The sequence below is a fragment of the Engraulis encrasicolus genome, chromosome 6 (assembly GCF_034702125.1).
Source record: "Engraulis encrasicolus isolate BLACKSEA-1 chromosome 6, IST_EnEncr_1.0, whole genome shotgun sequence".
Lineage (NCBI taxonomy): Eukaryota > Metazoa > Chordata > Actinopteri > Clupeiformes > Engraulidae > Engraulis > Engraulis encrasicolus.
Genome location: NC_085862.1, coordinates 34,785,847 through 34,810,094, shown reverse-complemented (window position 1 = coordinate 34,810,094; position 24,248 = coordinate 34,785,847). Strand labels below are relative to the sequence as shown.

The following is a 24,248-nucleotide window of genomic DNA, read 5'->3' as shown; positions in this document are numbered from 1 at the left end:
GGTTACATGCAAGTCAATTTCACTTCATCTCATTCAATCTAATTCAATGCATCAGCTTCTGTGAGTAGGTTCATTCACACTCTGTATTGAGTTTCTTGAATTGAGTGTCCATCAAAAGGAGTCTATGAATTAGGGCCATAATGTCTGAATGTCTTTTCAATACTTGACTGATGATGACTTACTGGTGTAGTAAGTAATGAGTGAACAGCATTACATTTCGATTTGGATACAACATACTGTATGTTTCTTGGCCAAAATCTAAATCTGAGATGAAGTCGCGGGTCGACTTGAATATTTATTCAAAAAATGCACACACACGTAATACTTAAAGCTAGGCAAATAACACAAATAGCCATTTCCATCTTATATACTTATGGTATTGTATTCTATGTATGGAATAGCGGCCGACGAGGTGTCCCGATATCAAGGGAAATAATGGACGAGGCGGAGCGTTCTAACAGCCCGACGGCACAGCCGAAGGGCTGTTCGCTTCACCAAGTCCATTTTCCCTTGATATCGGAACACCTCGAAGGCCGCTATTCCGCTGATCACCCGGTTACCAGCATTTAAGTATTAATTTATTAATATGTTGATCTAAGGCTTCGTGAGGGAGTAGATTCACCACTGCTCTTGGTATGTTGCTATGGGCACCACTTTCTAATCTAGTGAGACCATTGAGATAAGTGAGACGCGCCTCTATCGGAGGCATGTAAGGATGCACGCGCTGAACGTTGGGGTGACTTGACAACCAAAAAAACGTAATATTTTCAATATATTAATGGTGTACGTGGGCCAACTGTAATACACATTTGAAGTCATCTTGGGGACCAAATTTGGCCCCCGGGCCTGAGTTTGACATTCCCGATGTACACTATAGGATTCCCTATTTTCATTCAAGAGTGAGAAACAATGTGTTGAGAGCCAGTGCTCCTGCTCCAGGTGTGCCCCCTATGGTGTCGGTCATCACCTGGATGGGTATCCTGCTGCACTGATGCGGATGGTCTCCAGCACCCCACAGGCACGCAGCTGCTGAACCGCCCTCTTGGGGTCAAAACTAATGGGGGGGATAATGGTGATTTAGCACACATACAGATCATTCTTTATTTAATGCATATATCTGATATGACATGTAAGTGAGTAAACACGTGTACTGTATACAATCTACTGTCAGGGTATAAGATAAACCATGAACAACATAAGAATTTATTAAAAGACAATTTGCTTGTACTATACCCAGCCATTAACCCCCTACCCTTATCTGAAAACAAACCAAATGTGCTTAACCCGTTAAGACAAGTTTGTTGCATTACTTAAGGACCTGTGTTATGTCATAGTAGCAGGGCTTGACACAGGCACCTGCCAACCGGCCAAATGCTGGTAAAACTTTGGTAGGTTATTGGCAGGTTATTCTATGGTATGACATATAGAATAGCGTATTAGACATTAGAATAGCGTATATTCTGCACTTTGCCCTTGTGTATCAATTGTTTGCATTTAAGTTCAAGAAAAAGCTCAGTTACTTAGTTTTTATTTGTTTGTTTTATTTCCGTGTAGAAACCCATGCACTCATCTTCTTGCTTTAAGCACCTCATCTTCTGAGGTTAGATGTACAGCATCATAATTTTTTTTGAAAGTTTGGCTAGTAGAATAGCTGGATGGCTAGTGACTTGGGAAAACCACTTGCCACAGTGGCCGGCAAGCGAAAAACTTAATGTCAAGCCCTGCATAGTAGAGTAGTACTATGGTAATTAACCTTTTAATGGCTATTACAGCGTGCCTCATATGGTACAACGTGCATTATGGGGCTACACCACAAGTGTGTAAACTGAATAACAACAACAACCTAAAACCAAATCTAGGCTACTTGTGTTTCAAACACAAATGGGATGGACAGGTCAGGTTCAACTCACACAAATGGCTCTTTGAGGTCATTGGGTTTAATACAGCGTACATAGTGAGGAGTGGTGCTGTTCAGAGTGTCCATTAGAAGCTGAAGCGACTGCCGAAACTGTTGGGGGAGATTAAAAACAACAACACACTGTCCAGTGTCCACTCTTTGCAAACTAACTTCATCTTCATGAATGAATCGACCTTAATTAACACTTAGAAGTAGAGTAGGTCGTTCTTAATGAAGCTGCTGTATAAATAGGTCATGGCTCATGATGACCGCAGGTGTCACCTGAAATCCCACTGTCAGCTTGTGTTCCCGATGGGCTCTCTTGCCAGAGCGGATGGCACCATTGGGCACCGACAGCGCAGCAGCACCCCCTGCTGAATCCTGCTGGAACAGCTCAGCCACAAGCTCAGACTGGAGGAATTCAATGGGGGAATAACAAAATACAGTTTACTATACTAAATACTATACTAAAAATATATGCAAAATAAAATCATGGAATAATAATGATTTTTAAAAACAATTTGTAATGTTGTAACAGTTCAGATTCAGGAACTACCCACCTGGCTTGCCTTCATGATGTTGATGGGCTCTTCAAACACAGTGTCACGGTTCTTGTCTAAAAATCCATCGCATTCATATTGAACCTGAACAGATGAAATGAACACTGCCATGGTAAGCCAAAAAGGCCAAATGACATATTGCCAGTCCAATACATTACAGTATTATGTAGAGTATATGCTATCAGGGCTCTAAATTCACTTTTTTCGTTACCAGCCAAAATGGTTTAGTTGATGTTAATCTTACTAGCCAGACACAAACTCTCTAGAGTCTAATGGGTCAAAGTGACTAGTAAATTGTTTTTTTCCAGCCAAACTGACATTTCACCAGCATTTGGTCGGTTGGTTGGCTGGTGTCAATTAAGAGCACTGCATTCCATTATAACTACATATGTTATTACATGGTGCTATCAGTTCTCTCTCCGAGTTTATTTATATGTTGGCTTCATGAGCATAGCTTTTCTGCTTTCAATGTGTTGAATTGTTTTTGTTCCTCTACCTGGCTTGAGGACATGCATAGCCTTGTGTGTCCGCGTCTAGCTTACTGTGTCAGCGAAGTGTAGGATGATGAAGGCGGTGTTTGACATGCGCGGCTTGCGGAAGTGAGCGCTGCGGGTGGTGTGCTGGTCATACAGCTTCCTGGCCCAGCTCTCCTCAGAACCCTTGGGCATCTACGCACGCACACACACGCACGCACGCACGCACGCACGCACACACACACACACACACACGCAGACACACACACACACACACACACACGCAGACACACACACACACACACACACACACGCAGACACACACGCACACACACACACGCAGACACACACACACACACACACAGACACAGGGGAGGGAGAGAGAGAGGAGAGAGAGAGAGAAAGAGAGGGAGGGAAATAGCAGAGTGAGCCCTGTGGCAAACAGCACAACAAAGAGTGAACACACACACACACACACACACACACACACACACACACACACACACACACACACACACACACACACACACACACACACACACACACGTGCCTACCAAACGAGTGAATGTGACAGCTGTGAAAGTGACAGGCTTGAGTTGTGTGACAGGTTTCTCTCTCATGTCAGCATGGCTGTCTTTGTTTTCAAGTCAACTTCAGTACACATCAGGAAAGTATTAGGGCAGAGAAATGGTCTTTCAGGTCTTTCACTCATATAAATATTCTGTATAGCTACACCATATTCTAAAAGTATTCCCATAAATTATAAACTCTGTGACCTAAATGTCAATAATGACTTTGCATTGATGTAATGATGATTAATGAATGAATGAATGCAAAAATTGAGGCATAGGCATTCATAGACATTTGCCATTGGTCTTAATGTACAGAAAAATCTTCCTTCACTCAAACTGAAAGTCAACGTAGCGCCATCTTTCCAAGCACCAGCTTGGCTTTACATCCCTTTGAACATCCCTGCTATGTGACCCCTGACCTATGCCATAGTCTGACAGAGCCACTCCCATTCCATCCATCTCTACTGTTCAGGTACAGGGCTGGACTAAGCATCTGGCATAGCGGGCATTTCCCGGTGGGCCCGCACCCTCGTGTAACGTAAAATATATATATATTCGTACATTTCTGAAAATAGGGGCCCACGAGGGTGCGGGCCCACCGGTGAGTCAGTTCTGCGCCACTAGTCATGAGGGGCCCCTTTAAGCTAAAAGTGCCCGGGTCCTATTTCTCCCCCCAGTCCAGCCCTGTTCAGGTAAATCCCACAGGCCTCTGGTGTCAATCCTGGCTTTCCAAGCTAGAGACCCCATCATGTTTTCCCATGTTGGGAATATATTGGTTAATAGGTCTTCTTATCTGCCTGATCAATGATGTGTGTGATCCCGTGAGGATCAGCAAGTTCAAGAAGATGATTGGGTGAAAGGCATGTGGCAGGGTTTACACTTTCTAAAGGCTGGCTTGAAACATCTGGCCAATGTCTGCACTTAAACATGACGCCCCCTCCCCAAGTCAGCATCACTGAACGCTGGCTGGAATACACCACTGTCTGAAGGTCTCACTCTTATCTTCTACTCTTCAGGCAAATCCTGTGGGCCTGATATACCAATCCTGGTTTTAGGAAGTAGAGACCCCACCAAAGGGTCTGCAGTGCTGGTTCTCAACTTTTTTTTTTTTTGAACAAACACCCCCTGGATCTAATCACAAGCCTGCCAACACCTGCTGTGGGGGGTGGCTAGAGAGCCCTTGTTGAGATACACTAATTTAACAGGTGACATCACTACTTAGCTGATATACCTGATCAATGTTCTGTGCTGTCATTAGGATCAGCATGTTCAAGATAATGAGTGGAAGGAACAGGAGGGGCGGTTTGCACCGACTAAAGGCTGGATCGACACACCTACGGCCTACAGTTCAGGTCAACATGAAGCCACCCTGGTCAGCATCAATTCCTGATTGAACTGCTGCTCTCCCCTATAGGGTACCTCTCCTTCTCTTCTCTTCTTTTCTCTTCTCCTCTTCTCTTTTTTCATCTCCTCTTTCCTACTACCCTCCAGGCTCCCCTCATTCACTACTCTCCTCCATCATTTTTCTCTCCTCTCCACCTCCACCTCTACCCAGACCCCTTCTTCCTCACCCTGCACTCTTCTCCCACCCCTCGACCAGTTCACCTGCCCTCCTCCTTCTCCTCCAACTCTCCTCTTCTCTCCCCACCTCTCCCCAGACTGCACCCACCCCCCTCAGCCTGCACTTCTCATCCTCTCCACACACACACACCACCCACCACTCGCCCTCACCCTTCACTCCTCCACCACCTCTCACCAGTCCCCCACCTTCCACACTCTGCTCTCCTTGTCCTCTCCACCCAACCCACCCACCCCTCTGCACCTCTCCTCTCCTCCCCACCTCTCTCCAGACTCGCCCCTCCACCCTCCTCCTCACCCTGCACTCCTGCCCTCGCTTCCCATTCTCCCACCCTCCTCCCTCCTCCTCGCCCTGCACTCCTCTCCTCTCTTCCCATTCTCCCACCCTCCTCCCTCCTCCTCGCCCTGCACTCCTCTCCTCTCTTCCCATTCTCCCTCCCTCCTCCCTCCTCACCCTGCACTCCTCATCCAGCAGGTCCAGCAGGCCGAGTGAGCCCTCGATCAGGTCGATGCAGGGCTGGTTATCGCTGAACTCAATACGGCTCCACGGCAACTCCTCCCTCACATACTCCTCCTGCTCCAGGTGGAACACGTGCTGTATGGGGGAGGAGGGAAGAGAAGAGAAAAGCAGAACAGAGAAGAGAAGAGAAGAGAAGAGAAGAGAAGAGAAGAGAAGAGAAGAGAAGAGAAGAGAAGAGAAGAGAAGAGAAGAGAAGAGAAGAGAAGAGAAGAGAAGGGAAGAGAAGAGAAGAGAAGAGAAGAGAAGAAAGGAGAAGAGAAGAGAAGAGGAGAAGAGGAGAAGAGAAGAGAAGAGAAGAGAAGAGAAGAGAAGAGAAGAGAAGAGAAGAGAAGAGAAGAGAAGAGAAGAGAAGAGAAGAGAAGAGAAGAGAAGAGAAGAGAAGAGAAGAGAAGAGAAGAGAAGAGAAGAGGAAGGGCAGTGGAGAGAAAACAAAAAATAGGAGAGGATTTAAAAAAAAGGTCTTCCAAAGGCATGTACAGTACAAATGTCTGTGGAATATAGTGCAGGAGCTGAATGCACTTACTCTGTTAAACTGCTGCTGTAGCTTCTCATTGGCGTAGTTAATGCAGAACTGCTCAAAGCTGTTTCTGTCAAAAGTTTCAAACCTGCAAGAGAAGGCAGGGGGTGGGGAATAAAAGTGGTTGATGTTGATATTCAGTGACATTCGCTTAGGGGCAGCTGCAAGGCAATTCCAACTTATGAACCACAGAAGTATACTGTCCTACAAAGACAATGAGAAAGACATGGCTTTCAATTTGTCACACAGCGTTATCAAACATGTACTGAAGCTTTCTTTTGCATCAAATTTTACAGCGAACTTGCAAACAAATTTAGCCATTGGACAAAACAAAGGATGTGTCAGTGTCCAGGTTGAAGTTCATATGATTCATAATGGAGATCTCTGACATTTGGCCCTGTAGTATATCCCTCCACCAAATACCCACATGCCAGGACCATATTAAGCTAGTCCCCCTGGGCACTATACCTCAGAGAGTTGCCCCCTTTATGAACAGTATTTGCAAAGCTTGTGCTTTGTGGTGCCCCTTCACTTCTCAAAAATTGCTTGGACACAGTGCCATTGGCCCTTATGGATAATCCGACCATGCCCCATGCCACTGACCAACACAGTCTCATCCCAACTCATCAATTTCTGACTACCATGGATGAGACAACATGATCTCCAAAAATTCTGTGCTCCTGGACACGGATGTTAAAGGCACAAAGCCGTGTCCAGGAGCACGGATTTTGCCAAAATTCCGTGCTCCTGGACACGGAATTGTTTTCCGTGCTCCTGGACACGGAATTGTTTTCCGTGATGGACACAGAGAAGTGCTCTCTCTATAGGCTACTCCCACAGCTCTATGTTTCCACAGTCTTGTGTTATCTCAGGATTTTTCTAATTTCAAATATTTTTTCTCAAAAAAAAACATTTCCTACTGACAGGTTAGGGTTAGGGATTGTTTTGGTCTGGGCACAGCTACTTTTCTTTCATTCATTATATGAATTTGATAGCCTAGCAACCAACTGGAAAAGGTATTTCTCAAAAATATGTCTTTAATGACAGGTTAAGGTTAGGGAATGTTTTGGTCAGGGCACAACTTAAATTGCTATAGCATTATTTTGTTTAGGATTAGCATTTGGTATGTATTTTCTAATGATGGAGTTACACAGTGCTGTGGTAATAGCCTATAGAAAGCACTTCCGTGTGCCCATCACGGAAAACAATTCTGTGTCCAGGAGCACGGAAAACAATTCCGTGTCCAGGAGCACGGAATTTTGGCAAAATCCGTGCTCCTGGACACGGATTTCGTGTCCTTAACATCCGTGTCCAGGAGCACGGAATTTTTGGAGATCAGGCTGGATGAGACTGCAATTTTTCATGTTGAGAGCATACCTGCCACGTTGCATGTTGACTACGTAGCCTAAACCAAGACCTTTCCCTAACCCTAACCGTCAGTGAAGTTATGTTGCCACAAGGGGGCGCCTTTGTCACATTTTGACTCCAAGGGCATACCTTAGACCAGGGGTTCCCAAACTTTACCATGACGAGGCCCCCCATATACCAGTAGATTCCAGCCAAGGCCCCCCTGATATGAGACGTACCACACTATTTTTTTTGTGCACCCAGTTTCACAACTCAATGAAGTTGGTGCATTCCTAAACCCATTCAAGTACTACAGGAAGCATAATACATATATAATCATTGTAAAGAGGAAAATGATTCCACTGGGATTGTTTATCTTATTTTTGGCTAAAATTTAATTTATACATTTATTTATTATATTATATTTAATTTATAAAATGATTGCATTTATTTCGCAATATTTTCCCTGCCAACCGGCTGCGGCCCCCTAGTAAACCCTCGCGGCTCCCCAGGGGTCCCCAGCCCCCACTTTGAAAACCACTGCCTTAGACGTCAAAAATTGCAGGCTGACACAAGGTAGTCCGAAATTGACGAGTTGGGATGCTACACTGTACACACAACCTCACACTGACCCATAGATGTCCAGCACCCCGATGAAGGACTTGGGCTTCTCCCTCTGGCTGCGCAGGGCGGCGTTGAGCCTCTGCACGGTCCAGCTGAAGAGCTGGCCGTAGATGTGTTTGGCCAGCGCGTCCCGAGCCTCCACCGCCTGCTGCCCAGCCATGGGCTTCACCAGCATCTCCCCGCCTACCGCCAGGCGCCGATGGCACAGCCAGTGGGCCATCTGGGAGCCCTCCACGCCCAGCAGCTTGGCAAACAGCGCCAGCGAGCGGTCCTCCGTCTGCCCACATGGCACACACATACACAGAAATCAGTGGGGGTTCAAAAGGCACAAAGATATGAATGTCAACGTAATGATATAATACGGGAATGAAGTAATATTACTGTGATTAAATTAGCAATCGTTTTAAAGATTTCGACTTTATTTGCTAGGACAGTGTGAGAGGTGGACAGGAAGCGAATCGGGAGAGAGACGGGGAGGGGTCGGCAAAGGACCGCGGCTGGTGAATAGAACCCGCGTTTGGCCACGGCAGGGCCTAAATTAGTAATAGTTTTATTCTGTTGTTTTTCCTTGGCAAACAACGCCAGCGAGCGGTCCTCTGTCTGCCACACACACACTTGAGCATCAACTGAGGGGCTACAAGGCAGAGATGTAAGGGTTTTCAAAATAACATAATTATATTATGATTGTAATTGCATCAGTGGGGTCATTGGGGGGGTTGATATGAGATGTGAGGGTCAGCTTGATAAGGCAATTATATTATATACCTGTGGACATAAAAATAATGCAATTATTATAAATATTATATAAACATACAAAATATTGCTGTAACTGTAAGTGATTTTTTTTTACTGTCATTGTTTATGGGCTCTGTCAAACTCAGACTCTGTAAAACAGACTATTTCAGCTATTTGCCTTATAAATAGCCTACGCTAAGGCGGACATCCAAGGCTCAGGGAGGTAATTTCGCCCATCACATAATCAACCCATTCACTAACACTGGGCTAGTGGAGTTAAGTAAATAACAAAAGAAAGAGTTTGGCCAGATGCACATGCAACCACAGACAAGCAGGCACGCACGCACGCACGCACGCACGCACGCACGCACGCACACACACACGCACACACACACACACACACACACACACACACACACACACACACACACACACACACACACACACACACACACACACACACACACACACACAGACACACACACACAGCAACAGCAGAGTGTCAGCCATGGGTCAGTAGCTAGCACAGTAAAGAGTGCGCACACACACACACATATACACACACTCACACACACATATACACACACTCACACACACACACACACACACACACACACACACACACACACACACACACACACACACACACACACACACACACACACACACACACAGACACACACACACACACACGGATCCAAAAGGTGTGAGGCAAAGAGAGGGCTACACGGGCTACAGCTGTTTTCCCGTGCAGCTCCTAGTATAAGATGGATGACACCAGAGTAGCTTTTCAGGAGCTACCAAAACACTGGGGGCGGCTTGCGAGGCTTGCAAGGCTTGCAGGGTAAGGCTTATTGCGTGGGCACGGCGCGGGGGGAATTGAGAGATCTATCTTGCTCAGGATCAGTGGGGTGAGGCCATACATCAATGTAGCTGCGCTCGCCGCCTCGGCCGCTGGCCTGGATGTGGACGTTGCCCAGGTGCAAGATGGCTGCCAGGATGCGGAACAGTTCCATCTGGGTGTCCGACTGCACACCTAATGGGGTCAAGCAAGAAACATACGGACGGACAGCTGAGGAAAGGATGGTGGCTAATATTTGTATCTTCTACTATTAATGTTGACATTTGGTCAAAGCTGCCTTTTTTTTCCTTTTTTTTTTGGGGGGGGGGGGTCGGGGGGAGGTATGTGATTATTAGTTGAAGACTATTGTTTATTTTCAAGTCATATAATAAGGGCTCTAAATTAACACCAGCCAACCGGCCAAATGCTGGTGAAATTTCAGTTTGGCTGGTAGAAAAGACCAACTTACTAGCCGCTTTGACCCATTAGTGTGTGTTTGGCTAAAACAATTCATCCATTTTGGCTGGTGGTGAAAAAAGTTTAAATTTAGGGGCCTGCATATAATGTAGCCTCTTAGTATACACTGCTCCACCAGTGGAAGACAGAAATAGTGGTGGAAAAGTACTACACACAGTACTACACTACGTATTCTGACATTACACAGGGCCTTTAGTAATACATTACGACTTGGTCATTGCCATTGTGGCAACAGCAAATTCATAACAATGGCCATATCTTAGCAGATTTATAGCATTTAGAGTCAAAGTGACGGCTAGATTTTGTGAAAAGACAACGCACACACTGACACACATGCGCACACACACACCGGGCGTAAGCACACACACACACACACACAAAAGGACATGGCTTGCCTACCCAAGACGGTGAAGGCATTACGTGTCTTCTCCAACTCCACAACATCATCTGTGCCAGGAATCTCCATCTCCTTGCCTTGGTTGGTGTATCTGAAGCATTCTGCTGAGTCTGTGCAGAGGCAACCATGTGTTATTGTCACATTACACGCACAATTTAATGTACGGAGCACCACAAACAGAAACAGAACAGAGTAGTTTAGGGGTAATTGGTAGATAGATAAACTACAATACAGTATATCACGAAAGTGAGTACACCCCTCACAGCTTTTGTAGATTTGTGAGTATATCTTTTCATAGGAAAGCATTACAGAAATGTCACTTTGACACAATGATTAGTGACCTTTTAACACCATATTTAACCGCTTAAATTTCTTGTTCACTCAGAAAAAAACAAAATACAGCCATTAATGTTTGAACATGTACTCACAAAAGTGAGTATACCCCAGATTAAAATCCGGTAGAGAAGGGGCTGTGTTGTCTCGAATCGTCTCGAAATGAAAAGGGATTAAAAGGGAGGTCATCAGTGTACATTTCAACCTTTCGTTGCATTGACCTTTTACATTTTGAGTGTGCACCTGGCTTAAATAGATTGGTGTGATATTTGAATGCAATCCTATGGAGAATATCATGATCTGCTTCAGTAGTCACAGTGCATGTTGACATGCATGTTCCTTTTAGGTGTATTTCAGATTGCCAATGTTGACAGCATCCATTCATCCCCAAACCATGTCAACCCTTCTCTACCGGATTTTAATCTGGGGTATACTCACTTTTGTGAGAACATGTTCAAACATTAATGGCTGTATTTAGTTTTTTTCTGAGTGAACAAGAAATTTAAGCGGTTAAATATGTTGTTAAAAGGTCACTAATCATTGTGTCAAAGTGAAATTTCTGTAATACTTTCCTATGAAAAGATATACTCACAAATCTGCAAAAACTGTGAGGGGTGTACTCACTTTCGTGATATACTGTAGGTTATTCCCCCAATGGCACCCGAAAGGGACCAGTGCAGCGGGACGATACCATGCTCAGGGTACCTCAGTCATGGAGGAGGATGGGGGAGAGCACTGGTTAACTCCCCCCACTGGTTTACTCCCCCCACCAACCTGGCGGTTCAGTAATCGAACCGGCAACCTTTGGGCTACAAGTCTGACGCCCTAACTGCTTATCCATAACTACCCTCAGGGGTTATAGTGATGTTGTTAATTGTTAATAGTAACCAAAGTGCAATATTATGCAGTTGATGTCCAAAAGCACAACTAATAGTTGCTCAGAGGGATTTGAGTAAGCAGAGCATCCTTCTTCCGCATAGCTGTCTGCGGGCTCTGTTGTCTTATTTACCCAGTTTGAGTGCTCTCATCTCTGGCAGATCCTTGGAAGCACAGAGCTGGTAGAATATATGGTAGTTCCTCTCCATAGCAGCCTTAAAGCACAAGATAATAATAATTTACACCACTTTTTATGGAAGAACACAATGTCTATGTGTGGAATAAAGACGATCACTATCACAAATCAAACCCTGCGCACCTGGAAGACAACTCTGGATTTCTCCAGTAGGTATGTTCTCATGTTGGCACCGATGATGTCACCACGGCGTCCAAATCCGATCTCGATGTACTTCCCGAAGCGGCTGCTGTTGTCATTCCGTGTTGTTTTGGCATTCCCAATAGACTGCAGTGAAGTTAGGGAGCAGCATAATAACAGCATAATGAAACAATGACATTCCTATTATACAAGATCCAAGTCAGCCTAATATATTCGAAAAAAAAATGAAAGGTACTTGTACAGTTGTTGATGTAACAATCATTATTAATATTTTAGGAAGTGAGTGGAAGAGATATGGGAGAGGAATGGGAAATGATCTTGGGTCGACAACGGGTCCCTGGGATAACAGTAAAGTAGAGAGTAGAGTAGAGTACTGTAGAGTATCGTTTATTGATCCCAGGGGGAAATTAAGGTGTCAAGTAGCATACACACATACATAAATAAAGACATTGCTCACGAGACATTACACACATACTTAGACAAAACATAACCATATATAGCTCACTGTTACACACATACTTACACATAAAATAACCATATAGCTCACTGTTACATACATTGGCCCAGGCATATCTCTCACACTCTCTCTCTCTGGGATAACAGTAAAGTGCCTTAGTCATTTGAGCCACAGTCAAGACCATCATCATCACTATTTTACAGGGTATTTAGACAGACGTACCTCCATGATGGGGTTGGAGGCCAGTACTCTCTCCTCCACGCTGGTCTGCTGGGCAGCTCCCCCCACCACAGCAAAGTAGCGCATGGTGAACTTGGCAGACACCGTCTTGCCCGAGCCAGACTCACCACTGATGATAATGGACTGGTTCTTCTCCTCCCTGAAACAATGCACAGTCGCCCACAATGAGAAATCAATAGAGGGCCAGCAACTAGTATGTTTGGCCCTACATGATTGTAACACTCGAGTCAAGTCAAGTTGCCTTTATTGTCAATTTCTTTACATGCGCTGGTCATACAAAGAATTGAAATGACGTTAACTAAACACTGAATGCAAGTCATTGGCAAACCACTGAAAGACATTAAACTAAATCCCACATATTCATAATCCCACATAATCACAAACCCCACATACTCACTACAAATCAAAGCATTTAAAAAGTAATCATATATAACTCATAATAATTATGTGATTGCCATGCTTAATATAAAATTACTGATTTCAAACATGAGGTGTTTTTTTTACGAATGGCATGTGTGATTCCGCTTTTGACCTGCTGAAACTGAAAGAACACTTGTGTTTCCAAGTAGTAGCCTGTGTAGTGAAGGCTACCTGGTCATGGTGCGGTAGGCATCTTCAGCCACAGAGAATATATGGGGCTCCATGTCAGCCATATCCTGCCCACTGTAGGCATCAATCACCTCCTCTCCATAGATGGGCAACTGCTCATACGGGTTTATGGCCACCAACACAATTCCTGAAAAGACACTTTGGTTACAATCAGATCCCAATCATAAACCAATATTACAATTATTACAGTTGTTAATTGATCATTATTATTATAATTACTATAATTATTACGGTTGATAATTTAAAAAATGCATGGGTATCTATGTAACATTACTATGAAGCATTTTATGCACATTTACGAAACATTTCTTACGGTCATCCTCTATATTTTGGCATATCAAATATAGAAGCCATATACAAAAAATGTATGAGATGCATTGTTAAAGTTAATCTTTACTCAAAGCTGTATGAATTACCAAATCTATTACAACTGAGGGTGCATGAGTCATTGAACTTTACACCCTATTACAGAAAGAAGATGCTATAAAAGTCATGAATGTTAAAACGAACAGCTTCCGTTGCTACTGAATTCCAAACATTGTGTCAGAAGGGTCAGTGGCTTTAGGGGGCGTGCACATTACGTAGGTGTAGAGACTACTGTAGTCGATGAGGCAGAGAGAGAGAGAGAGAGAGAGAGAGGAGAGAGAGAGAGAGAGAGAGAGAGTGTGAGAGAGAGAGGGAGAGAGAGAGAGAGAGAGAACAGGCAGGAGGAGAAGGAGAGAGCAGAGAGAAAAGAAGGAGAGAACAAAAAACAGAGAGAGAGAGAGACAGACAGGCAGACGGACAGACAGACAGATAGACAAACATACAAACAGACAGAGACAGAGAGTGAGTGTGGCATACACACCGCAGTAAGTGTAGATGCTACTGTAATCCAGAAAGCGTACACGGAGGTTGTGCAGGACGGCAGGTTCGTGGAGGAAGGTGAGGGCCGTCAGGTCATTCTCCCCCTCCAGGATGTCAGGGTTACCCAGAGGAGGCAGCCCAGATGGGCCTTCCACTGGGTAGGACACCTCCTGCACATGGGGAGGAGAGACTTCAACACTACAACATGTTTTATGTCAATTAACAGTTGCCTGCACAGTGAAATTGGATCGCTTGGCAAGGAAAAGTGTGAATGTGCCGAGCGTCAAGTTAGGAAGCATTGCAGAAGCAAAGGCAGAAAGCATAGAAATGGTGTAAAACATTTCATACTGTCCTGCTCAGTAAGTATTGCACAGTGACAGGTAACAAGGCAAAGGAAAAGATAAAGGATAATTAGAATTGCCATTCAAACAAGAAGCTGAAAGGAAAATTACTATATATTTTCATTAAACCAGAAAAGTACTGCATGTTTATCAAGAATGTTGGTATTGGGGTGCTGCCTACTTAACAGTGGTACGATTTCAAAACATCACAAAAACGGCAGACTCCAGCAATTTTATTCTGTGTTACAATAAGGTTTCAGTTACAACTAAGGCCTTCTTCAAATGGATCTAGAGATTGCAGTGCTTTTGTGTGGCTATGTTGAAGACCCTGTTTACACATATAGAGTCTTTTTTGTAAATACATCAGTTTGGACCTCTTGTTAACACATAAACTGAGTTTTAGCTCCCCAAATCAGATACTTCTAAATCAGGAATTTTAAGACGAGATTTCTGAAAACGTATCTGTCACAATGGTGTTTTTTAATCCACATACTGGGTTAATATATAGGCCTAAACGGTAAAAAAATATATCCAGTTTTAAAAGTATCCAGATTCGTGTAATCCATCCCTACGAAATGACATTTTGCTGATTTGGTAAGGGAATTTATCCATTGTCCCTCGTTTGTGGTGTTTTTGTCATCAGAACTAGATCGACATTCAAGATGACACGGGCCAAGCTGTCCTTTCAATAACAGGAGCCACATTATGGTGTGCAAACGACAGGCTCCACTGCCTCAGTGGTAATGAGACATTAAGACACTGTCAGAGGGGGGTCGTGTTTGACAGACTGTGAAAGAATGACAAATGCTGGTAACTGCCGCGATCAGTGTCGGTGTGAGATGTGTGATAAGAGCTCTGAGCGTGTGTGTGTGTGTGTGTGTGTGTGTGTGTGTGTGTGTGTGTGTGTGTGTGTGTGTGTGTGTGTGTGTGTGTGTTATTTTGTTCTCTTTTGCTCTCTCTATCTCTATCTCTTTGTGTGTGTGTGTGTGATTTTGTTCTCTCTATTTTGTTGTTTTCCTCTGTGTGTGTGTGTGTGTGTGTGTGTGTGTGTGTGTGTGTGTGTGTGTGTGTGTGTGTGTGTGTGTGTGTGTGTGTGTGTGTGTGTGTGTGTGTGTGTGTGTGTGTGTTGCATGGGGGAGAGAGAGAGAGAGAGAGAGAGAGACAGACAGACAGACAGACAGAGAGAGAGAGAGAGAGAGAGAGAGAGAGAGAGAGAGAGAGAGAGAGAGAGAGAGAGAGAGAGAGAGAGAGAGAGAGAGAGAGAGAGAGAGAGAGAGAGAGAGAGAGAGAGACTCACCCTGCCATCCCCAAGCTGCAGCTGAAGCTGCTGGTCCCCCTGGCTGAAGTCTCGGAGGAGCCGAGCGGACACCCACACACTCTCTGGGTCTGGCACCCACACACACGCACCCTGCCAACGCGCGCGCACACACACACACACACACACACACACACACACACACACACACACACACACACACACACACACACACACACACACACACACATACAGACACACACAGACAGGCACAGACACACACAGACACACAAACACACACACGCACACACACACACACACACACACACACACACACACACACACACACACACACACACACACACACACACACACACACACACACACACACCCATGGTCAAGAACACATAACAGCACACAGTAGGCCTACAGTACATCCCATCCTCCTGTCTTTCTCGTTGATTGACAGCCACACAGATATCAATGACACAAAAAATGTCTTCCATTTGAAGGGAAATGTCACACCCAGTTTCTTTCTTTTTTACAACCAACACTTACTGTTCACACCTTAAGGTTTAACACCTTTTGCATAAGACTTCAAGTAACTTTCAAATTAGACTGTCAGCTCAGCTGTCAAGGCAGAGCAGAGGAGCTATGCAAGCTATGCAGTAAACTCCGATTACATCTAGAAAGTAAAGTTACTCAGCATGACTGTCTCATAAACGCATGTCTTAACGGTCGTTCATAAATACATTTTAAAGGTGCACTGTGTAATATTTTTTAGCAGTTTATTTGCTGCCCATTCACAAATGTTACCTTTTTCAAAAATACTTAACAACACCACCCTCAAATTCTAAGTATTCATTATGACTGGGAAAATGGCACATTTCATACATGAAAAGGGGGATCTTCACCATGGTTCGCCATTTCGAATTTTTTTTAATTCACATCAAATTTGGCAATAGGCAGCACAGTTTCAATGTGCAGCATAGTTGCAATACCTACGCTGGCCACCATCCCACACAGTGCAGCTTTAAATGAGTTTGTCGGTTTTAAATGTCTATTTGAAAGTCACATAAAGACACTGTGTCATCAGCTGGTCAGGATGTTATGTGTACACAGGTCTTTGTCCCAGCCCTGCCCAAGCACAACTCTTTTCCAGCATCAGCACAAACCTGAGCAGCCATGTTAAAAATTAACACAAGTCATCCCTACATCTTAGTGTTCCTCTGCACTAACTGTAAACTTAGCAACATTCACTTGTTTGCTTCCTGTATTCAGCAACTCATTTACATTACATTACATTGCTTTTGGCAGATGCTTTATAACCAAAGCGACTTACAATAGAGGACATAATCATAGCCAACATCACCATCAGATACAAAGTGCACAGGAAACATACAGAACAAGTGCAGATGCAAAGAAGGGTTAGTCATTTTTCTATTTCATTAAAATGCAAATGTTTTAGCATACTCAGTGACAGCAGTACAGCATACAATTCAACAAGATTGAACATTTGGTACCACAATGCTCTACTGTACTGTTCTGCTCTACCTTTGTGTCCCCTTCAGCCATGGATCATGACAAACATGAAGTTCAATGCCACTTGGTATGAAAGTATTATTACCCCGCATTACATTAGACTTAGCTGATGCTTTTATCCAAAGCAACTTTGTTATTTTTTAAGTACAGGGTATTAATTGCAGTCCCTGGAGCAGTACGGGGTTAGGTGTCTTCAAGGGCACCTCAGCCATGGGCCGAGACTGGGAGTGTAACCGTGGGATTTGAACCTGCAACCCTCTGATCTTAAGTCCATCTCCTTGACCACTAGGCCACGGCTAATAATCAAGAGCAGTGTAAAGTGTCAGTGTAGCTCACTATTGCCCACACTGATCAGGTCATCAGTGAATAGTAACACTTACCTTAGAGTATAACTCTGTTGTCGCCATGCCTGCTTGGTAGGCGGAACAGACTTAGACAGGCGACCTCCGAGTTTGCTTGACACCCAAACATGAACTCCAAAGGGGTATTCTTAGAGGGATGGTGCTGTCCACCTCACTCTACCTGCTGCCTGTTGAGAGACAATGGCTGGACACTGTGCACTTTGCTCCACGGAGAACGGGCCAGGATGGAACGCCTACCTCCAGTGCCTGTACATGGCTAGTTAACTGTTAATCTGAGGGAGACTTGAGCATGAGATTCATGTCATCTGTTATGCAGTATCCCCACAGCATCCCACTAGATGGCTCCAGAGATCCCACTGAGGTTCCATAGTCAGTCTCACAAGGGTTTCACATCTTTTTTTTCTGGCAGGGAGTCCACAAGCCTTGAGCAGACCACCAATTTACTCTGATTTTTCAATTCAAGCGCCTCAATTTGGGCAGAGTGTGGGATCACAGGCATATTTTGTTTTTCCCTTATCAGCATTTTTAAAATGTGCTTTTTCATCATTTTTTAAAGGATGTTTTATTGGCATTGTAAAGACAGGACAGTGAAGATAGACTGGAAAGCTGTTGAAGAGAGTGATGGAAGTATCGAAAAATGACCACAGGAACGACTCAAACCCAGGTTTCTGGATTTATGCTATGGCACTCCAAGGATCAAAATAAAGGAATGAAATCTGGATACTTTCCTCAGCATATTCCAAGTTCATTGGAATTTCACAGGCTCATTTTTAATTTTATTTATTTAACCTTTCTTTAACCAGGAAGTGGTCCCATTGAGTTACAATAACTCCTTTGCCTGGGAGTCCAGGCCAAGAAGGTGGCTTTAAAAAAAAAGTGTTACAATAAAAAACACAAGAGACAACACAACCCACAGCTACATGACATCTAAACAGAAATAAACACATTAAAACTGAGTATACACAGATAACTGAAAAGCAAACAGAAAAGAAATTAAAAACAGTTGCATTGGTCAGTTAATGATTCTAAGTGGTATTTTAAAGAACTTAAGGATGTAAGAACTTCATTTAATGTACAGACAGCTTAAATATGACTTCATATCTTCTTGTACTCCTGCATTTCTTGGGTGAATTCCTTTCTACTACCAAGACTTATTGTGTTATATTGGTGGGCCGTTATCGGCGTTAACGTGCTGCGATAATGAGAGACTCTTGTCGCGCGATAAAGAAAATATTGCACGTTAATCTATTCTCAAAATATAGGTTTGGAGTTTGCGTATGCACGTCACCATAGCGTTTAATTGACAGACGCCTTTAGACTGCGCTCCAGTCGCTTCTCCTCTCTCCACCTGTTGTTTCAGCAGACCTACTAAATATGAAGTGTTTGCAGCTGAAAACATTAATCCCTCTGCCGTGGTAGTTGTTGTTTGAGTGCTTTTTCATAAGTGGTAGACTAAAGAGACGTTATTGTTTGAGGTGAAGCATAGAGAGACATTATTGTGTGTGAGAAGCTACCAGCCCGACATAGCCTACATTTCCTCACGCATTGCATAGAATACATAAACAACTTCCAGAAATCTTGCCTGTGCTATGATTGCAAAACACTCCGTGTGATAGTCCTATGCATTTTGAAGATTGTCAAACTGAAACTGTCAATATCTACTCTCGCTGAATGTTTGTGTTGCAATCGCGCACATTTGCGATTCAGTGAGATATTCTCATGTCCGACGGTAATAAACCTCGCGGTTGTCGCGCTTGACTTTTTTTTTTTTGCAAACTGAATTAATGTCCAGTTGTAACTCATCTGGCATTCTAACTCTGAGAACAACGGTCAAATCGCAGTGTACCAGTGCTGTAGGTTCTAGATAGGCATATCCAGTAGCCTGGCTCTGTATGGCAAGCGGAATTATCATTTATTAGCTATGCTCGAATATCCGCAATTGTCATTGTAGATATCAACAACGTCATTCTGGATATCTACAATTGTATTTTGGATAGTCGTGATAGCCATTGGAGATATCTGAAACGTCATTTCGACTATTCAAAATGATAGTTATAGATATCTACAATTGTATTTTGACTAGGCGAAACTGAGTTACAGATATCTGCAATGACGTCATTGAAAACGACATTCAACTCGTCACATATCTCAAATAACAATTACAGATATCTGTAATTCAGTTTTGACTAGGCAGAATGAAAGTTAAAGATATCCCACACATCATTTGAATAGTGTAAAATACCCTCCTTGACGTAGTAAGACTCTGCCATGACCCGCCCCCTCCGAATTCTGATTGGTTAGCCACTTAGTTCCACGTTTTAGCCGGATATGTAATTCACGCTCCCTTGTTGATCTGTTTACTGGCGGTGCATTTGAACAAGCGACGACGAAAAGCACTATTTAAAGATAACTACTATGGTAATAAACAGATTATAGTCTGATATGATTTCTTAAAATGTTTAACATGTATCCGATTTGTGTTGTTTCCCTCTCCATGCTGGTTAATGGCTCCATTAGACTCGTTGTTACAAACAAAATACGTGATACAGACGCCTTTTTTGTCTGTCAAATCCATTGTCAATGGTCAAATCTCGCCCTTCACGCTGTATTGTATTTTACACTGAATTCGCTCTGAATTAATATCAGCCAACATACTAAATGCTGCTTAAATTTCGATTCGACTGGTAGAAAAGACCTTACAAGCCAGTTTTGCCTACTAGCCATTTGGGCTAGTGATGCAAAAAGTTATGAGCCCTGCCTGCTAATATTACCAGAGAGGTGCTATAGAGGTAAAGGGCTATGCTATTACACTGCCAAAAAACTACTGCCTCCAGCAATATTTCAACCAAAGGTTGTTTGGCTTACTTACCATCAGTTTTGGGCAAGTTACCGAAGAAGTGTAATGCATCAGTGATTATTACTGTGCTTTCAAAGCAGTCCCTTAGGCTACATAACAACATTAATTTTAATGTAAGGCATTACCCTTAACACACCATCATGAAGGGGGGTAATTAAATGAAAGCAGACATGAAAAGCAAGAGGCAAGATCAAGATGGAAACAAAAAAGATGACACAACGTTTTATTATGGAATAGAAAATACTTTATTGTCATACCAGCATGAACATTGCCTTTGGTCTCACTGAATACAAACACAAATAGACAAAAACAGGCGAACAAATCGCTGCATCCAACCCCCTCCCAGCACACACATACAAATCAGTCAGTAGTTCCAGACCCTACACCTCTAGCTTTCCCATTGCTTGTTTACCATGGTATAAAATAATGTTTATAGATGTTTCTCCTTGCAATGATGTGCCTACCTGATGGCAGCAGTTCAAATTTAGAGGGAAGAGGATGGGTAGAATCATCTAAAATGTTCAGTGTTTTCCTGTCAACTGTATCCTGTATAGACTGTCCAGTGGCTTGTGAGTTCCTCATATAATATTTCCTTTCCTACCACTCTGGACAGCCTGTTCTTAAGTAAGGTGAGGTGGCCATACCAAACAGAACTGTTATAGGTAAGGCCACTCTCTATTAGGCTTACATATGTCCTCTCCAAGATGTTGCAGTTTACTCCAAAGCCGTTCAGCTTCTCGATTAAGAACAACTTTTGATTGGCCTTTTTGCATACGGCATCAACATTATCTGCAAAGTTAAGCTTGCAGTCAATATATTTATGGGCAGTCATGGGTAAGCGGTGAGGGCGTCAGACTGCTCCCTTGGGCCGCCATTGGGGGCTGCCCCCTTGCACGGGTGAGACATAAAATGCAATTTTGTTGTGTATAGATCACTGAACACAGTAAACATTAAACAAGAATGACCCAAGCAAACGTGAAATGCAGTGTTCCAGTGGTTATTTCATTTGTTAGAAAAATGCCATAAAACCTGCATGAGCCTGTGTGAAAAAGTAAATTGTTAAATGAGAAGGTATCTGTGATTAATCTAAATCATTTTGGATAGCAGAGTTATATTTCACAGCTGCCCAAGTCTGACTACTACCTGGCCTTTCAAACCAAGAGATAATTCATATCGAACCCATGACATCACACTGTGAATCATCGACATTCGGGAGCAGGTTGTAATAAAAATAATTTACATGTCTCAGACTGTAAAAGGTTCTTCAGTTATTTCTAAATCATTGGGTCATCTGCAAACCATGTTGAGAGCCATTATCCATAAATGGAGAATACATGATGTAATGGTGAACATTTTGGCTGTCACACTAAAATTACCCCAAGAAGACAGTGACTGTGGATCCAAGAGTTTAGAAAGGAACACAGAACAATATCTTACCAATGGGAGGTGTTAATTACCGCATGAAATGGAAGTGTTCATGACTCAACAATAAGAAAGAGACTAGGTAAACATTGCAAGCATGTCAGAGTTCAACGGCCAAAGTCACCTCTGACAAGGAGAGTATCAAGACTTGTCTCACATTTGCTACAAAAAAAAAAAACCATTGACAATGCATACAAAGCTTCTGAGAAAATATAAATGAATCACTGAGAAACTGCATTTTATGCTTACTTGGGTCATGGGTAATGTTTACATTAGTGTGGCTATCTGAAAATGTTAAGTGTGCCAAATGTGCAAAAAAGTAAACAAAATCAGTAGGGGAGGTAAAAACATACACATGGCACTGTATATATACATGTATATAATACTCATGTAGAGCATCAATAAAACATGTCCTGTTTCAAAGAAGAGGGCGCTTATCCTGCCGATTGATGAGGCAGGGGGCTAAAGCCTACCCCCCTTCACAGGATGGGGACAAACTGGTGACAGTGGCGAGGGTTGTAGAGAAGGTGCCACGGCTGAAGCAGAGACCCATTGCATCCTCTCCTCACAGGACAGAGACCAACCCTCGATGGAGTCTGAAGGGGAGGAGGTGGGGTGTCGACGCCAGCATACTCTAGATAGCAAAACAGTAGAGATAGACAGAGTGGTTTTAAATGTGTGCGCAGGCAAAATGAGTATACCCAAAAACTTAAGCTAGGTTGTGGAGTCCATCAGTAGGGGTTTGAATTTAGAAGTTTACTACCCAATGATCTTGTGTAAATACACACACAATACATTACACTTAGTTGACACTTTTATCTAAAGTGACTTATTCACAGGGTATTGGTTACAGTCCCTGGAACCATTTGGGGCCAGGTGCCTTGCTCAAGGGCAGTTCAGTCATGCATGGAGGTGAAGGGAGAGGTAAGGGTGGGACTTGTTTCAGCAACCTTCTGATCTTAAGTGCTAGTTGGCCATAAGACCACATCCTTAACCATTTAGCAACGTCTGCCCACACCTATAGAATGCAATTTTTTGTACACTTGAATCACACAAGTCGAACCGTGCAGGGACACCTCCGTCACACACACACACACACATTACAATGTCATGTTCCAACGGGTACAGAAGACAGTTAACAGTGTGTTTTGCTTTCATTTTCTGTGCACATACCTAGTCCTCCGGCACACTCATGTTGACACCTGCACAGCATCCTCACACAATCACTGTTACAAAGCCACCTGAAAAACATATGGCATATTATTTTAGGAGTAATCATGTAATCAATTCTTTTTAGTGAAATATGTAGACCAGGGTTTCCCAAACTGGGGTGCGTGGCCTGCCATAAGGGGGTGCACAAAATGAATAGAGTACAGTAATGGTGGATATGTGTGTGTTTTAAACAGCATTAATGAACAATAAGTAGTAGGTTTTTTTTAACTGTATAGTGAATTGTATGCTGGAAGGGTCCATTGGAAGTGCAATTCATAGTGTAATTTATATTGTCATGTAACAAGTTCCATTGTAATGATGGCAGAAAAATATTGGGTCTATTGGGAATGAGGATTCTCCAAAATGACTCTGCATAATGTGCGGTGATTTGCTAACCCATAGTGCAAACACGCTTAGGCCGAGGGTGAGCAAACCACATTAAAATATACAAGGGGGTGCACAGGGAATAAAGTTTGGAAACTGCTGAATTGTAGACTAAATCAACAAATAATTTCAGGAGTGGGGAGATATAATAGAGAGAACAGTTTAAGAGTTCATCCATACGCGTCATTGCTTTGTTAAAATGCGATTATACTCGCAATACTGTGTTAATGTAAGAATCATGTTATACAAGCCAGTGCAGGTGGAGTGGCGTGCATATGGCAAGTTCTGGAAGGCATGACTGTCTCGGTTGTCTGATTATAACCAGACCTAATCACAACTTAAAAAAGGTCTGCAGACCTGCCTACTGTAAATCCAGTAGGGGGGTGTGTGTTTTACGATCAATGGCTGTTTATTGGGCATACGTAGCCATAGACAATCGTGACAGTTGTATCTATTCCAACAAACATCCATCGCCTTTCCACGTCTCCCAGCTCTCCAATTGTAGAGACAGTGGTCTGATACCCTCGCTGAGGATAGACTCCATGCCGTCTTTCGGATGGGAATGATTGTGCAAAGCAGAATGGGATTTCCCAAGTTACTGTCTCAGTTCTGTGAGATTCAAATTGCTGAGACACTT

General features: G+C 43.4%; 1 protein-coding gene across 1 annotated transcript in view; it reads right to left on the bottom strand.

The window, feature by feature from the left end:
• si:dkey-110c1.10 (unconventional myosin-Va) overlaps positions 1 to 17,781 on the bottom strand; it is a 40,907-nt gene extending 23,126 nt beyond the window's left edge. Inside the window, exons 1-17 of the mRNA XM_063202060.1 lie at positions 17,755 to 17,781; positions 15,875 to 15,985; positions 14,238 to 14,406; positions 13,373 to 13,517; positions 12,764 to 12,920; positions 12,067 to 12,210; positions 11,881 to 11,962; positions 10,541 to 10,648; positions 9,747 to 9,859; positions 8,097 to 8,365; positions 6,124 to 6,205; positions 5,535 to 5,675; positions 3,000 to 3,125; positions 2,458 to 2,541; positions 2,180 to 2,308; positions 1,911 to 2,008; positions 968 to 1,054 (exon numbers count right to left, since the gene is read on the bottom strand). Coding sequence (XP_063058130.1) covers positions 968 to 1,054; positions 1,911 to 2,008; positions 2,180 to 2,308; positions 2,458 to 2,541; positions 3,000 to 3,125; positions 5,535 to 5,675; positions 6,124 to 6,205; positions 8,097 to 8,365; positions 9,747 to 9,859; positions 10,541 to 10,648; positions 11,881 to 11,962; positions 12,067 to 12,210; positions 12,764 to 12,920; positions 13,373 to 13,517; positions 14,238 to 14,406; positions 15,875 to 15,985; positions 17,755 to 17,781 — 2,072 coding nt within the window. The remainder of the gene's footprint in view (positions 1 to 967; positions 1,055 to 1,910; positions 2,009 to 2,179; positions 2,309 to 2,457; positions 2,542 to 2,999; positions 3,126 to 5,534; positions 5,676 to 6,123; positions 6,206 to 8,096; positions 8,366 to 9,746; positions 9,860 to 10,540; positions 10,649 to 11,880; positions 11,963 to 12,066; positions 12,211 to 12,763; positions 12,921 to 13,372; positions 13,518 to 14,237; positions 14,407 to 15,874; positions 15,986 to 17,754) is intronic.
• Between the last annotated feature and the right edge of the window lie 6,467 nt (positions 17,782 to 24,248).